Raw genomic sequence first — 15,333 nt, 5'->3', positions numbered from 1 at the left:
GGGGATAGACAGGGCCTCACCCTCTATGGGCCTCTCCTCAGGCCGGGGGATTTCAGGAACAGTGGCTCATGCCTATAATCCCAGCACTTTGGGAAGCTGAGGTGTGAGGATTGCTTGAGCCCGGGAGTTCAAGACCAGCCTGGGCAACATAGCAAGACTGTGTCACTACAGATTTTTTGTTTTTAAACTCTGGTGTGGCAGCACATGCCTGTAGTTTCAGCTACTCAGGAGGCCGAAGCAGAAGGATCACTTGAGGCCAGGAGTTCCAGACTAGCATGGGCAACATAATGAAACCCCATCTCTACAAAAAAAAATTTAAATTAGCTGGGCATGGTGGTGCACACCTGTAATGTCAGCTACTCAGGAGGCTGAGGTAGGAGGATCACTTAAGCCCAGGAGGGGTTTGGAGGCTCCAGTGAGCTATGATTGCACCACTGTACTCCAGCCTGGGTAACAGAGTAAGACCTCTCCTCAAAAAAAAAAAAAAAAAAAAAAGGGAATGGGAGGATCATATTTCTATTATGTGTTTGTTACTTCTGTGTTACTGTAATAGCATACATTTAGGCTTGGTTTATAGCTGGGCATGATGGCTCCTGCCTGTAATCCCAGCACTTTGGGAGGCTAAGGTAGGCAGATCACTTGAGGTCAGGAGTTCGAAACCAGTCTGACCAACATGGCGAGATCCCATCTCTGCTAAAAATACACAGATCAGCCAGGTGTGGTGGCTCACGCCTGTAATCCCAGCTGTAATCTCCCTGTCATCAGCAGAGATGTGAGAATCACTGGAACCCGGGAGGCGGAGGTTGCACTGAGCTGAGATCACACCACTGCATTCCAGCCTTGGCGACAGATCGAGACTCTGTCTCAAAAAAAAAAAAAATTAGGATTGGTTTGCTTGAAAACGGCAAGAAAGAAGAAACTTTTTTCTTTTTTTTTTTTTTTTTTTTTTTTTTTGAGACGGAGTCTTGCTCTGTCGCCCAGGATGGAGTGCAGTGGCCGGATCTCGGCTCACTGCAAGCTCCGCCTCCCGGGTTCACGCCATTCTCCTGCCTCAGCCTCCCGAGTAGCTGGGACTACAGGCGCCCGCCACCTCGCCCTGCTAGTTTTTTGTATTTTTTAGTAGAGATGGGGTTTCACCGTGTTAGCCAGGATGGTCTCGATCTCCTGACCTCGTGATCCACCCGTCTCGGCCTCCCAAAGTGCTGGGATTACAGGCTTGAGCCACCGCGCCCGGCCAAAAGAAGAGACTCTTAAGGGTTTGTTCCTCCTGGGAAATAGATGGTTCTCAAACTGGGAGACTCAGCATTATTTTTGCATACAGTGGCGAGGAGACCCACTGGGACAGGGAGCTCTTCTGCAGGGCCTGCTCTATGCCAGGAGGGAGGCTGCTGCTCCACGACACACAAAGAGCAGATAGCAAAAAGCTACACAACAGGGCTGGAGAGCAAGAGTCGTGATTGATGCAGTAGAATCAAAGGCTTCAGCAGGCCAGGGTGAAATACAGCCACATGCCCGGTGTGTCTGGGCATATTAAAAGGAAGATTGAGGCCGCGCCCAGTGGCTCACACCTGTTATCCCAGCACTCTGGGAGACTGAGGTGGGCAGATCACTTGAGATCAGTACTACTGAAAATACAAAAATTAAGACTGGGATCGGTGGCTCACACCTGTAATCCCAGCACTTTGAAAGACTGAGGTGGGTGGATCACCTGAGGTCAGGAGATCGAGACCAGCCTGACCAATATGGAGAAACCCCGTCTCTACTGAAAAATACAAAATTAGCCGGGCGTGGTGGCGGGTGCCTGTAATCCCAGCTACTTGGGAGGCTGAGGCAGGAGAATTGCTTGAACCCAGGAGGTAGAAGTTGCAGTGAGCCGAGATCACGCCATTGCACTCCAGCCTGGGCAACAAGAGCAAACTCTGTCTCAAAAAAAAAAAATAGAAAAGAAAAGAAAAATTAGCCAGGCATGGTGGCATGCACCTGTAATCCCAGCTATGCGAGAGGCGAAGACAGGAGAATCACTCGAATCCGAGAGGCGGAGGTTGCAGTAAGCCAAGATCGCACCCCTGCATTTCAGCCGGGGGGACAGAGTAACACTCTTGTCTCAAAAATAAAATAAAATAAAAAGGGAAGATCGCATTTCAGGCGGTTTAAGGATAAACTCGTGATAGACATATAGCCCATCAGATGTGTGAAAACATAGGGAAATAAAGATTCACAAGAGAATATGTGTAATTATAGTACAGTAATTGGCTCTACTATATACATGTATAGTACTGTACTGGTTGAAGGAGAGCTTCCTTCAACAAATTCCCAGCCTGGGCAACATGGTGAAACACCATCTCTAGGGGGAAAAAAAAAATAGCCAGGCTTGATGGTGCGCACCTGTAGTCCCAGCTACTCGGGAGGCTGAGGTGGGAGGATCGCTTGAGCCAGGAGGTCGAGGCTGCAGTGAGCCTTGGTTGCACCACTGCACTCCAGTCTGGGTGGCAGAGTAAGACCCTGTCTCAAAAAAAAAGTTTCTAAATTTTTTAAAAGCTACATTTTGTCCAGGCATGATGACTCACACCTGTAATCCCAGCACCTTAAGAGGCCCAGACAGAAGGATTGCTTGAGCCCAGGAATTTGGGAGCAGCCTGGGCAATGTATTAAGACCCCATCTCTACAAAAATTTTAAAAATTCTCACACCTGTAATCCCAGCACCTTGGGAGAACAAAACAGGAGGGTCACTTGAGGCTAGGAGTTCGAGACCAGTCTGGTCAACATAGCAACCCCATCTCTATTTTATTTTTAAAATAAAAAAATTAGACAGGTGCAGTGGTATGTGCCTGTAGTCCCAGATACTTGGGAGGCTGAGGTGGAAGGCGGAAGAATCACTTAAGCACAGAAGGTGCAGACTGCAGTGAGCTCTGATGGCATCAGTTCACTCCAGCCTGGGTGACAAAGCAAGACCTCGTCCCTTTAAAAATACAAAGAGAGGCCGGGCATGGTGGCTCGCCCCTGTAATCCCAGCACTTTGGGAGGCTGAGGCAGATGGATCACTTGAGGTCGAGAATTCGAAACCAGCCTGGCCAACATGGTGAAACCCCATCTCTACTAAAAGTACCAAAAATTAGCTGGGCTTGGTGGTGCACACCTGTAGTCCCAGCTCCTCAGGAGGCTGAGGCTCGAGAATCTCTTGAACCTGGGAGGTGGAGGTTGCAGTGAGCTCAGATTGCATCACTGCACTCCAGCCTGGGTGACAGAGTGAGACTCCTTCTCAAAATAAATAAATAAATATATAAAGAAATAAAACGCAAGAGACAAACTAAAAAACCATCCTGGGCACCTGCCAGGTCCTGGACTTGCAGCCCAGTGATAAATGCCACCAAGTCCTGCCCTGGAGTTGCCAATGTCATCCAGACAAAAATCAAAATATCACTTCAGGTAGAGATAACTGCTCTGACAGCATATAACTCAGAGTGAGGGGGAGAGAGGGACAGGAGGAACCTGGATAAGGAGGTGACATTGGAGCAGCGACCCAATGAAGTGAGAGAGACAGCCACTGTACATAGTGTGGGGACAGGCCAGGCGCAGTGGCTCACGGCTGTAATCCCAGCACTTTGGGAGGCCAAGGCAGGCAGATCACGAGGTGAGGAGTTCGAGACCAGCCTGGCCAACATGGTGAAACCCCGCCTCTACTAAAAATACAAAAATTAACTGGGCATGGTGGCGTGCACCTGTAGTCCCAGCTACTCAGGAGGCTGAGGCAGGAGAATCGCTTGAACCCAGGAGGCAGAGGTTGCAGTGAGCCGAAAGCACGCCATCGCACTACAGCCTTGGTGACAGAGGGAGACTCTGTCTCAAAAAAATAAAATAAAAAAGACTGTGGGGACAGAGAAAAAGTCATGCAAAGTCCCTGAGGCAAGAACATGCTTGTGTGTTTGAAGGCTCACAAGGTGCCCTTGTAGCTGGTACAGGGTGAGTGAGGGAAAGATGGTGAGATTGAGGCCCAGGAGGTTGCAGGGGACCAGGCACGGTGGCCCACGCCTGTAATCCTGGTTCTTTGGGAGGCTGAGGCGGGAGGATTGCTTGAGTTCAGGAGTTTGAGACCAGCCTAGGCAACATAGTGAGACCCTATCGCTATAAAAAAGAAAAATAGGCCAGGAGCGGTGGCTCATGCCTGTAATCTCAGCACTTTGGGAAGCCAAGAAGGGTGGATCACCTGAGGTCAGAAGTTCGAGACCAGCCTGGCCAACATGGTGAAACCCTGTCTCTAAAAATACAAAAATTAGCCAAGCATGGTGGTGGGCGCCTATAATCCCAGCTACTCGGAAGACTGAGGCAGGAGAATTGCTTGAACCTGGGAGACAGAGGTTGCAGTGAGCTGAGATCGCACCACTGCTCTCCAGCCTGGGCGACAAGAGCAAAACTCTGTCTCAAAAAAGCAAAAACACAACAAAACAAAAAAAATCAGAAAATAAAAATAAAAAGGTAGCAGGGGCCAGATCACATGGGTTTTGGGCCAGCTTAAAGAGTTTGAATTTTATTTTATTTTTAAAAAATTCTTAGAGACAGGGTCTCATTCTGGTTTCTTTTTGCTTTCTATGCCCACTCCCTCAAACCATAAACCAGTGGCACCCAGGCAGCTTGAGGTTAGCTGCCAATTCAATAGCAGGTCCTCATGAATGACATTTTTTATGGTTTTGTGCAGAAGACAGCTTGTACTCATGATCATTGGTTTTTTGGGTTTTGTGGGGTTTTTTTTTTTTTTTTCTATTTTTTGAGACAGAGTCTCACTCACTCTGTTGCCCAGGCTGGAGTGCAGTGGCGTGATCTCAGCTCATGCAACCTCCCCCTCCTGGCTTCAAGCGATTCCCCTGCCTCAGCCTCCTGAGTAGCTGGGATAACAGGTGCATGTCACTATGCCCGGCTAAATTTTGTATTTTTAGTCCAGACGGAATTTCACCATGTTGGCCAGGCTGGTCTCAAACTCCTGACCTCAAGTGATCCGTCCACCTTGGCCTCCCAAAGTGCTGGGATTAGAAGCGTGAGCCACCACTGCTGGCCTTTTGTGGGTTTTTTTGAGAAAGAGTCTTGCTCTGTCATCCAGGCTGGAGTACAGTGGTGCTATCTCGGCTCACTGCAGCCTCTACCTTCCAGGTTTAAGCGATTCTCCTGCCTCAGCCTCCCGAGTAGCTGGAATTACAGGCGTGAGCCACCATGCCTGGCCATGAGCATTTGTTTTAAGAGACAGGTCTTTCTGTAGCTCAGGTTGGAGTGTCACAGTCATAACTCACTACAGCCTTAAACTCCGGGGCTCAAGCAATCCTGCCTCAGCCTCCTGAGTAGCTGGGACGGCAGGAGCACGCCACCACACCTGGCTAATTTTTACATTTTTTGTAGAGAAGGGGAGTTTTGCTGTGTTGCCCAAGCTGGTCTCAAACTCCTGGGCTCAAAGCAATCCACCTGCCTCAGCCTGCCAAAGTGCTGGGATTACAGGTTGAGCCACCACGCGCAGCCATGAGCAGTTTCTAAAGTCACGATGGCTTTCTCCACCTGTCATTTGGAAAGGGAGGCAGGTTAGCGCAGTGGCCGACGGGAGAGGCCGTCTGGTGGGTTTGAGGCCAGCTCCTCCCGTTACTGCCTGTGGCCTTGCCAGCCGGCTGTGCTATTTAAGCAGAAGCACTGTCACTACTCGGGCCTGGACTCAGGGGCTCTGCCCAGCTTTGGCCTCTCTGAGGTTACTGTTGGGAACTCGCTTCCCCTTTCGGAACCTGAGTTCTCCCATAAACAGGAGGGGCCTAAATGCAGTCCGAAGCCTTTTCTAGCTCCCGAGACTGTGGTTCAAGGCAGGGCTATGCTTCCCCCTCCCAGGCCTGGCCCCATGACCTCAGCTCTGTGCCTGGCACTGTACAGAAGCCCACCGCCAGAGCGGGCACCAAATCCTCATCTACTGGGGACCCAGGGGGTGACTTCCCTGAGAGTTTGGCCTTTGGGCTTACTCCCAGGAAGAGACTCCTGGGTGTTGCTGCTTGATTACCCCTGTGACAGAGAGCTCATTACCTCTCCAAGTCCATTACCTCTCCAGAGAGCTCATTACCTCTCCACTCCGTGGCCCACCCTGCCATCCCCCGACAACCCCCCTCTGGCCAGCATGATTTTCCCAGTGTCCTCTACCCACCACAAACCCCAGCCCCCCAACAGGCTTGCTCTAACAGGACAAGTTGTGCTGAAGATGGGGCCTTTAGAAGCAGTGCTGTGTGATAAAGAAGGTTGACTCATGTCCGGGCAGGGCTTTCTGGAGTCTGTGGAGCTAAAGACATTAGTAGAATACAAAGCTGGGCTTGGTCACTGGTGCTCCCGACTGCAGTGACACAGCAGCTCTCAGATGTGAGCCGTAGATCTCAGACCTTTCCAGCTCGGAGTTCTTGCTATGTAGTGGGCCGCGACTGTTTCTACACTTTATTTGTTTATTTATTTAGAGACAGAGTCTTGCTCTGTCACCCAGGTTGGAGTGCAGTGGCGCTGTCTCAGCTCACTGCAACCTCCGCCTCCCGGGTTCAAGCGATTCTCCTCCCTCAACCTCCGGAGTAGCTGGGATTATAGGCACCTGCCACCACGCCCAGCTAATTTTTGTATTTTTAGTACAGACGGGTTTCACCATGTTGGCTAGGCTGGTCTCAGACTCCTGACCTCAAGTGATCCACCCTCTTCAGCCTCCCAAAGTGCTGGGATTACAGGCATGAGTTACTGCACCAGACCTTGTTTCTACACTTTAAACCAGATCCATGGGAGGCCCCCTGAGGCCGCCTGCTCCAATCCCAGGCAGCGACAATTGTTCAATGTCCTGGGAGCAGGAGTGAGATATCAGACGGACCCGTTCAGGACTGAGCGGGTCTCACTCCCAGCTGGATCCTGCAAGCCCAGCGCAGCCCCCCAGATTCCACATGTGGGGCGGCAGGGACTCCAGGCCTGAACTGTGCAGAGCCAGGAAGGTCCATTGTAGGGATGTGCAGACCGAGGCCCAGAGGGGAGGGCCGGGCAGTCCCAGAGATGCTTGGAGGGACCTCTGTGATAGCGCCGCTTGTGTTTTCCAGGCCCGAGCTGCTCACTGAGGGAGTCAAAGAGCCCATCGTGGAGAGTCAAGGTACCCAGCGTGGGGTCGTGGGCTATGGTGTGGGCGGGCAAGGGAGGGCCCCAGGGGCCTCTGCCACCAGCCCCTCCTCCTGCTGCCTCTGTCCTGCTCCCATCCTGGCCCTGGCATTCTCCCCACACCCCCGCACTGGGTTTCCCCTAACGATGCCATCTTGGGTCCCAGGAACCGCCTCCTCACTTGGCTTCTCTCCCCCTGCCCTCCCCCCAGAGAGGGATTCCGGGGACCCTCTGGTGGACGAGAACCTGAAGAGACAGGGCTTTCAAGGTAAGGTTGAGCTCGGGGAGGTCTGTTGTCCCGGCACCATGACCTTGACCTGGTTTGGGTTCGGAGGCCAGGCTGGAAGTGGGGAGGAGCTGGCCCCCAGCCTCAGGGCCTAAGGAACCAGGCAAGCCAGGTTGGCAGCCCAGGCCCAGCTGTACCGTGCCAGTTAGAGATTCCAGGGGAGAGGGGGTGCCTACAGGTGGACGGTGGGGGGTGGGAGGGTACAGGGCCCAGGAGCCTGCGTGCCCCCCCAGCCCCGCCCCGGGAGGTAGCTGACACCCCCACTCCTGATTCAGCAATCAGCTGTGGTCTTTGAAATCACAATAGGAGCCAGGCACAGCACCTCACGCCTGTAATCCCAGCACTTGGGGAGGTCAAGGTGGGAGGATCGCTTGAGGCCAGGAGTTTGAGACCAGCCTGGGCAACATAGAACCCATCTCTATGTCTATTTCTAAGAAGAGAAATCAGAGACCGAGTGCAGTGGCTCATGCCTGTATTCCCAGCACTTTGGGAGGCTGAGGCAGGTGGATCACTTGAGGCTAGGAGTTCAAGCCCAGACTGGCCAACATGGCGAAACCCCGTGTCTACCAAAAAAATACAAGAATTAGGCGAGGCGGCATGTACCTGCGATCCCAGCTACTCAGGAGGCTGAGGCCGGAGAATCTCTTGAACCTGGGAGGTGGAGGTTGTAGTGAGCAGAGATCGCACCACTGCACTCCAGCCGGGGTGACAGAGCAAGACCCTGCCTCAAAAAAGAGGAAGAGAGAGAGAGAGAGAGATGGTGGTCTGGGATCCCTCCAGCACATGCCGGCACTTGTTTGTTTGTTTGTTTATTTGTTGTTATGGAGTTTTACTCTTGCTGTACAGGCTGGAGTGCAATGGTGCGATCTCAGCCACTGCAACCTTCGCCTCCTGGGTTTAAGCGATTTTTCTGCCTCAGACTCCTGAGTAGCTGGGATTATAGGTGCATACCACCACACCAGGCTGATTTTTGTGTTTTTTTTAGTAGAGACAGGATTTCACCATGTTGGCCAGGCTGGTCTCAAACTCCTGACCTCAGATGATCTACCCGCCTCAGCCTCCCAAAGTGTTGGGATTACAGGTGTGAGCCACTGCACCTAGCTTTTTTTTTTTTTTTTTTTTTTTGAGACAGAGTATTGCTCTGTCACCCCAGCTGGAGTGCAGTGGTGTGATCTCTGCTCACTACAACCTCCACCTCCCAGGTTCAAGGGATTCTCTTGCCTCAGCCTCCTGAGTAGCTGGGATTACAGGTACGCACAACCATGCCCGGCTAATTTTTGTAGTTTTAGTAGAGACGGGGTTTCACCTTGTTGGCCAGGCTGGTCTCCAACTCCTGCACTCAGGTGATCTTCCTGCCTTGGCCTCCCAAAGTGCTGGCATTACAGGCATGAGCTGCCGTGCCCGGCCACACTTGGGGGTTTTTAATGTACACTCTCTGGGTGAGGGTGGCTCGGTGGCTCATGCCTGTAATCCCAGCACTTTTGGAGGCTGAGGCAGGCAGATCACTTGAGCTCAGGGGTTCGAGGCCAGCCTGAGCAACATGGTGAAACCCCATCTCTACCAAAAACACAAAAAAGAAATTAGCCAAGTGCAGTGACACACGCCCGTGGTCCCAGTTACTCAGGAGGCTGAGACAGGAGAATCGCTAGAGCCTGGGAGGTGGAGGTTGCATTGGGAGCTGCCAGGCCCGTCCCCTGTGTCTGTGGGCACTGCCCGTCCTCTACCATCTGCTGGATCAGCTGGGCTTCCATTCCTTCCTTGTCTCCAGTCCCCCAGTGACTTCATGAAGCCCCCGCCCCCTGCTCGCCAGCCCGGGGCACAGGACTCCGCACTCCATGGTGCCCCTCCCCTCCGGGGCTTATTTATTGGTTTGGTGGTTTTCAAATGTCAACAATTAACTTAATTTCCAACTCATCACTGTTGTGGCAACAGTGCATGTCCTTCTGGAAGACACACATCTCCATCAAGACGTTGATGCTGAAGGACCTGAGGGGCCCACTCCACAGATCCGTTAATTGCCGGAGAAGGAGTTCCCCATAATTAGAAAATCATCTTCCTTAAAAGTCACCAAGTGCCTTTTCAATGAACAGCCCAAACCCATAATCGCTTTGCGCTTTGCAGAAAATTACGACGCGAGGCTGTCACGGATCGACATCGCCAACACGCTAAGGGAGCAGGTCCAGGACCTTTTCAATAAGAAATACGGTAAGCAGCGCAGAACCCCCCCGGGAGGGACACGCAGCTGCTGTGGGCAGAGAAGTGGGAGGCTTCCCAGTTCCAGCTGAGGGCATTTCTGGGGAAACAGTTCACCCCCTTACACGTATTTCTTGAGCAATTACTACATGCCAGGCAGTGTCTCAGGCACTGGGGATATTGCCGTGAATAAAACAGACACAGTCCCTGTACTCATGAGCCTTGCAGACCAGTGAGGTGAGACACACTTTCAACTACTACACACAGAATTTAATAGACAGGGGCCTGGCTCGGTGGCTCATGCCTGTAATCTCAGCACTTTTGGAGGCTGAGGCAGTTGGATCACTTGAGCTCAGGAGTTCGAGGCCAGCCTGGGCAACATGGCGAAACTCCGTCTCTACCAAAAATACAAAAAAGAAATTAGCCAGGTGCAGTGGTGCTACTCAGGAGGCTGAGGCAGGAGAATCGCTTGAGCCTGGGAGGCGGAGGTTGTAGTGAGCTGAGATTCCGCCATTGCACTCCAGCCTGGGCAACAAAAGCGAAACTCTGTCTCAAAAAAAAAATAAAAGCGGGGGAGTATACAACATGAGAGCATATTGGTGTGGCTTTTTCTTTTCTTTTCTTTTCTTTTCTTTTTTTTTTTGAGACAGGGTCTCACTCTGTCACCCATGCTGGAGTGCAGTGGCGTGATCATGGTTCATTACAGCCTCAAACGCCTGGGTTCAAGCAATCCTCCTGCCTCAGCCTCCCAAGTGGCTGGAACTACAGGCAGGCACTACCATACCCAGCTATTTTTTAGAAATTTTTAGTAGAGACAGGGTCTTGCTGTGTTGCCCAGGCTGATCTCGAACTCTTAGACTTAAGTGATCTTCCTGCCTTGGCCTCCCAAAATGCTGGAATTACGGGCATGAGCCACCATGCTGGCCTTTTTTTAATGATCTGATCAAATAGCTCAGATTGTAATGCCTATACCTTTCCACGGTGCTACATGAGCGCTTTCTCATACCATTCACTCTCCTGCACACACGTCTTTCCATCACACCCCCGCAATCCCACGTACACACACCCCACGCTGCCTCTCACTCCTGACGAGCAGGACCCTGCCTCTCACCCACAGGAGAAGCCTTGGGTATCAAGTACCCGGTCCAGGTCCCCTACAAGCGGATCAAGAGTAACCCCGGCTCTGTGATCATTGAGGGGCTGCCCCCTGGAATCCCGTTCCGAAAGCCCTGCACCTTTGGCTCCCAGAACCTGGAGAGGATTCTTGCCGTGGCCGACAAGATCAAGTTCACAGTCACCAGGTACTCAGGGGGAAGGATGAGGGTGAAGAGGCGGGACTAGCTCAGATGGAGGCTTATACCTGCAAATCCTTAGCCTTTCCCTAGGTCCTGCCCTCCCCACTGGACAAGGTGGCTCTCCTGGCACCATCCTGGGTCCTGGGGGTGGCCGGGAAGGGACTGCAGGCCAGCTAGAGTGCAGGGAGCCCTTCAGAAGTGGGACTGGTCACCCCACCATGGCAAGGGCAGCCTTCAAAGGCATCTTCAACCTGTTCAGCCACACCTGCTCACTGCACCCCCAGCCCCTGGGAAAGGCATTCAGACCCCATCAGAGGGATTTGCCCAAGGTCCCGAGGCCAGCCAGGGCAGAGCCTGCACAAGGCCCAGGTCTGCATCCTGCAGAGTGACACTGCCAGTGCCAGCACCCTGCCACATCGTCTCAGTGTCCCACACACACAGAGCCCCAGGGTGGCTTGTTAAAATACAGATTCTGCTGCTGTAGTTCTGGGGTGCTCCCAGGAGAGACCGAGGCCACTGTATGCCAGGGGTGTCTTTCTCATCCCCCAGGCCCTCCTTCTGACACCCTTGCCTCTATTTCTCTTCTAGGCCTTTCCAAGGACTCATCCCAAAGCCTGGTAAGAGGCACTGGCTGTGGAGGGGGCACTGGGAATAGGGCCTGGTCATAGTGCTGGGGGCTGGAGCTAAGTCTGCTGTGGGGCACAGTTTCTGGGGTCTGGGAACAAAAGCCAGCCAGGCCCCTGCCTTTTTTTTTTTCTTTTTTTTTTTTCCTGAGGCAGAGTCCTTCTCTGTCATCCATACTGGAGTGCAGTGGCGCAAACATGGCTCACTGCAACCTCCGCCTCCTGGGTTCAAGCAATCCTCCTGCCTCAGCCTCCTGAGTAGCTGGGATTACAGGCAACTGTCACCACACCTGGCTATTTTTTGTATTTTTAGTAGAGACGGGGTTTCACCATGTTGGCCAGGCTGGTCTCAAACTCCTGACCTCAAGTGATCCGCCCACCTCAGCCTCCCAAAGTGTTGGGATTACAGGCATAAGCCACCACACCCGGCCTAGGCCCCTGCCCTTCTGTTTAGCCACCTCACCTGGACACCTGCCCCAGGTAGATGGAGGAAGGCTAAGCTTGAATGTGGCCCCAGATCCTGGAGCAGAGAAAGGGGTGGTGGTGCCGGTGACTTCTAAGTTTTACCCAGTGGGGATTCAGGAGGGAGGAGGGGCCAGGCCGGGTCAGTGCACCTGCTCCTCCTGATAAAGGGGGTCTGGTTGACCTCAGTGAATAGATGAGGTTGGAGGCAAGTGGGCTCCTAACCACAGAAAGAGAGGTATCTGCATGGGGGACCACAAGCTTGTTGGTAAGATGTGGGGGGTGCCTACCCCACCCTAAACAGTGCAGTGCCTCTTCTGACCCCTTTTTTTAAAATGTATTTTATATATATATTTTTTGAAATCAAGTCTCACTTTGTTGCCCAGGCTGGAGTGCAATGGCACTATCTCTGCTCACTGCAACCTCCACCTCCCAGGTTCAAGCTATTCTGCCTCAGCCTCCCAAGTAGCTGGGATTATAGGCACGCCCCACAACGCCCGGCTAATTTTTGTATTTTTAGTAGAGCCGGGTTCACCATATTGGCTAGGCTGGTCTCAAACTCCTGGCCTCAAGTGATCCACCTGCCTCAGCCTCCCAAAGTGCTGGGATCACAGGCATAAGCCACCACTCCCAGCCTCCTGACCCTTTTTAAGGCACCCATCCACTTCCGTCTCCACCGTGGGCTGTGTCCTGGCCTCCCAAACCCAGATTTGCAGGGGCTGTCCCTGCAGAGCGACTTGCCATGTGGGAGCACTAAGGGCTGGCTAGAGCCTCCAGGGCGGGCCAGGCACAGTGGCTCACACCTGTAATCCCAGCACTTTGGGAAGCCAAGGCAGGAAGATCACTTGAGGTCAGTAGTTCAAGACCAGCCTGACCGACACGGTGAAACCCCGTGTCTACTTAAAATCCAAAAATTAGCCAGGCATGGTGGTGCGCACCTGTAATCCCAGCTACTCGGGAGGCTGAGGCAGGAGAATCCCTTGAACCCGGGAGGCGGAGCTTGCAGTGAGCTTAGATCGCACCAGTGTACTCCAGCTTGGGTGACAGGGGGAGACTCAGTCTCAAAAAAACAACAAAAAAAAGTACTTAGGGTACGGTGATGTGGCTGCTGCCGACAGGCCATGGGAACCCCCAGAAGGGGGATCAGGAGGGTGAGGGGTAGTTGGAGAGGGTTTCCTGGAGTAAGGAAGGCCCTGCTTGGGCCTCAGGGGAAGATGGGACTTTGAGAGGCAGAGAGGAGGGTGGGTTGTGTCTGGCGGGGTGAACGGCAGGGGTTGGGGAGTCACTGGAGGCCAGAAGTGTGTTTCCGGAACTCTCAGAGGGGCAGAATAGTCACATGATGTTAGAAAGGTGGAGCCAGTGGAAGCTGCAGCAGCGCAATTCAGTGAGTGTGGCTGCGGCAGACACCCGGCTGAGAGGTCACTGGGTTTCTGGCCCTGCACTGGATGGTTTATGCGGGTGCCTTTCACACATATTTCGGGAGGTCCTGCTGGGGCAAGGCGGTGTTCTAGGAACCAGGGTTACAGTGGAGTGCAGACAGAGGAGGCATCTCATCTAGTCTTCGTACCTAGGAGGTAGACGCTAGAGCCCACTTTACAGAGGGGGAAACTGAGGCTCAGTGTGAGTGATGTATTAATACTCTGTGTCCCAGGGCTAGCCGGTGGCCGTGGCCCCAGCCCTCAGGGATGGACCTGCCAGCCCCTTTCCAGGCATTGGCACCCAAGCCAGGTAGCCGCCTGGAGAACCAGCTCCACACTTGCCCATGCCACTAGTCATACTGGGCTGGGAACATGTCCAGGCTCCTCGGAGTCTCCAAGAGTTCACCAGAGGTCACTGAGCGCTACTCCTGCGCCAGAATGGAATTTTCTCAAATGCTCCCTCGCACCATCCCCAAAGCCTGGCCTGGGCCAGCACCGGCAGTTCCAAGGTGAATTGGAGTGGAAGCTGGGGTCTGCTGGGGGAGGCAGAGGCAATAGCAGGCCCCTTCATCTGGAGGCAGGTGTCCCAGGGCAGGTGGAGGGGTGGCACATAGTCTGCAGAGAGGCAGGCGGCTGGGGCAGTGCCCAGAAGTCAGCCTTCAGGGTCCCAGGCAGCATATGGGCCGTGGGAAAGCGCCGTTCGTTCAAGTCCCCGTACCCGCCTGAGCTGTGGGAATCTGAGCCTTCACTTCCTTACCGCTAAGACAGACAAGCACACCTGCCTCGCCATGTGATCTGAAGATGGAAAAAGATGGGCAGTGCCAGGTGAGCTGGGAGGACTGTTTTCCCCCAGTTGCCCCTTTTTTTTTTTTTTGAGATGGAGTTTAGCTCTTGTTGCCCAGGCTAGAGTACAATGGCGTGATCTCGGCTCACTGCAACCTCCGCCTCCCGGGTTCAAACGATTCTCCTGCCTCAGCCTCCCAAGTAGCTGGGATTACAGGCACCCACCACCATGCCCAGCTAATTTTTTTGTATTTTTAGTAGAGACAGGGTTTCACCATGTTGACCAGGCTGGTCTCGAACTCCTGACCTCGTGATCCACCCGCCTCAGCCTCCCAAAGTGTTGGAATTACAGGCGTGAGCCACTGCGCCCAGCCCTAGAGTCATTCTTAACAGGGTTTGTCCCCCTGGAAACTTCCAGAAGCCTCACCCTCCTGGGAATTCCCTGCTGGGTGCCAGTCATCTGTTCACTGCTCGGTTTCCACTCTCCCATCCTTGCACCGACATCCCACTGTTAGGCCTTCTTCAGGCATGGACCTTCTCATCCCCAGTCTCTCTGTGGTGTGGAAGTGTCTACTGGGTGGGCCTCACAGAAGGTTCCAGGCCCTGGCGCAAGCCCAAGGGAAGCAATGATCCAAAATGGACTCAGATAAAGTTTCTGCCACTATGCATTGGGGGCTTTTGGTAGGAATCCAGTTCAATTTTAGAAAAATAAAAATACATGTCTCACACTTCTGAGTTTGCAGACTAAGGTCCATTCTGTATTTGCTAACGAGGACAAAAAGAAAGGTGGCTGGGTGCGGTGGCTCACGCCTGTAATCCCAGCACTTTGGGAGGTCAAGATGGGCGGATCACTTGAGGCTGGACAAGAGTTCGAGACCAGCCTGGCCAATCAGCCTGGCCTTTCACCATGTTAGGGTGCCTAAAAATACAAAAATTAACTGGATGCTGTGGCACACACCTATAATCCCAGCTACTCAGGAGGCTGAGGCAGGAGAATCGCTTGAAACCAGAAGTCGGAGGTTGCAGTGAGCCGACATCGCGCCATTGCACTCCAGCCCGGGCAACAAGAGTGAAACTCCATCTCAAAACAACGACAACAAAGAATGGCTCTAAACCAGGAACAGTGGTTCACCCTGTA

At 53.0% G+C, this 15,333-nt stretch overlaps 1 protein-coding gene across 4 annotated transcripts in view; it reads left to right on the top strand.

Annotated features, from left to right (window-relative positions):
* The window catches only part of GTF2IRD1 (GTF2I repeat domain containing 1), a 145,492-nt gene that overhangs the window by 92,059 nt on the left and 38,100 nt on the right, over positions 1–15,333 (top strand). For 2 of the 4 annotated variants that reach the window (XM_073012681.1, XM_073012679.1), the window contains exons 18-22: positions 7,081–7,130; positions 7,347–7,403; positions 9,543–9,626; positions 10,732–10,915; positions 11,498–11,526. In XM_073012681.1, the coding sequence (XP_072868782.1) occupies positions 7,081–7,130; positions 7,347–7,403; positions 9,543–9,626; positions 10,732–10,915; positions 11,498–11,526 (404 nt within the window). Of the gene's footprint in view, positions 1–7,080; positions 7,131–7,301; positions 7,404–9,542; positions 9,627–10,731; positions 10,916–11,497; positions 11,527–15,333 lie in introns of all 4 variants that reach the window. The other 2 variants (XM_073012680.1, XM_073012678.1) reach the window with 1 other exon arrangement.

This window comes from Chlorocebus sabaeus, chromosome 28, assembly GCF_047675955.1.
Source record: "Chlorocebus sabaeus isolate Y175 chromosome 28, mChlSab1.0.hap1, whole genome shotgun sequence".
NCBI lineage: Eukaryota > Metazoa > Chordata > Mammalia > Primates > Cercopithecidae > Chlorocebus > Chlorocebus sabaeus.
Note: the sequence above shows the minus strand (reverse complement) of the source record. Positions and strands in the feature narration are given on the sequence as shown.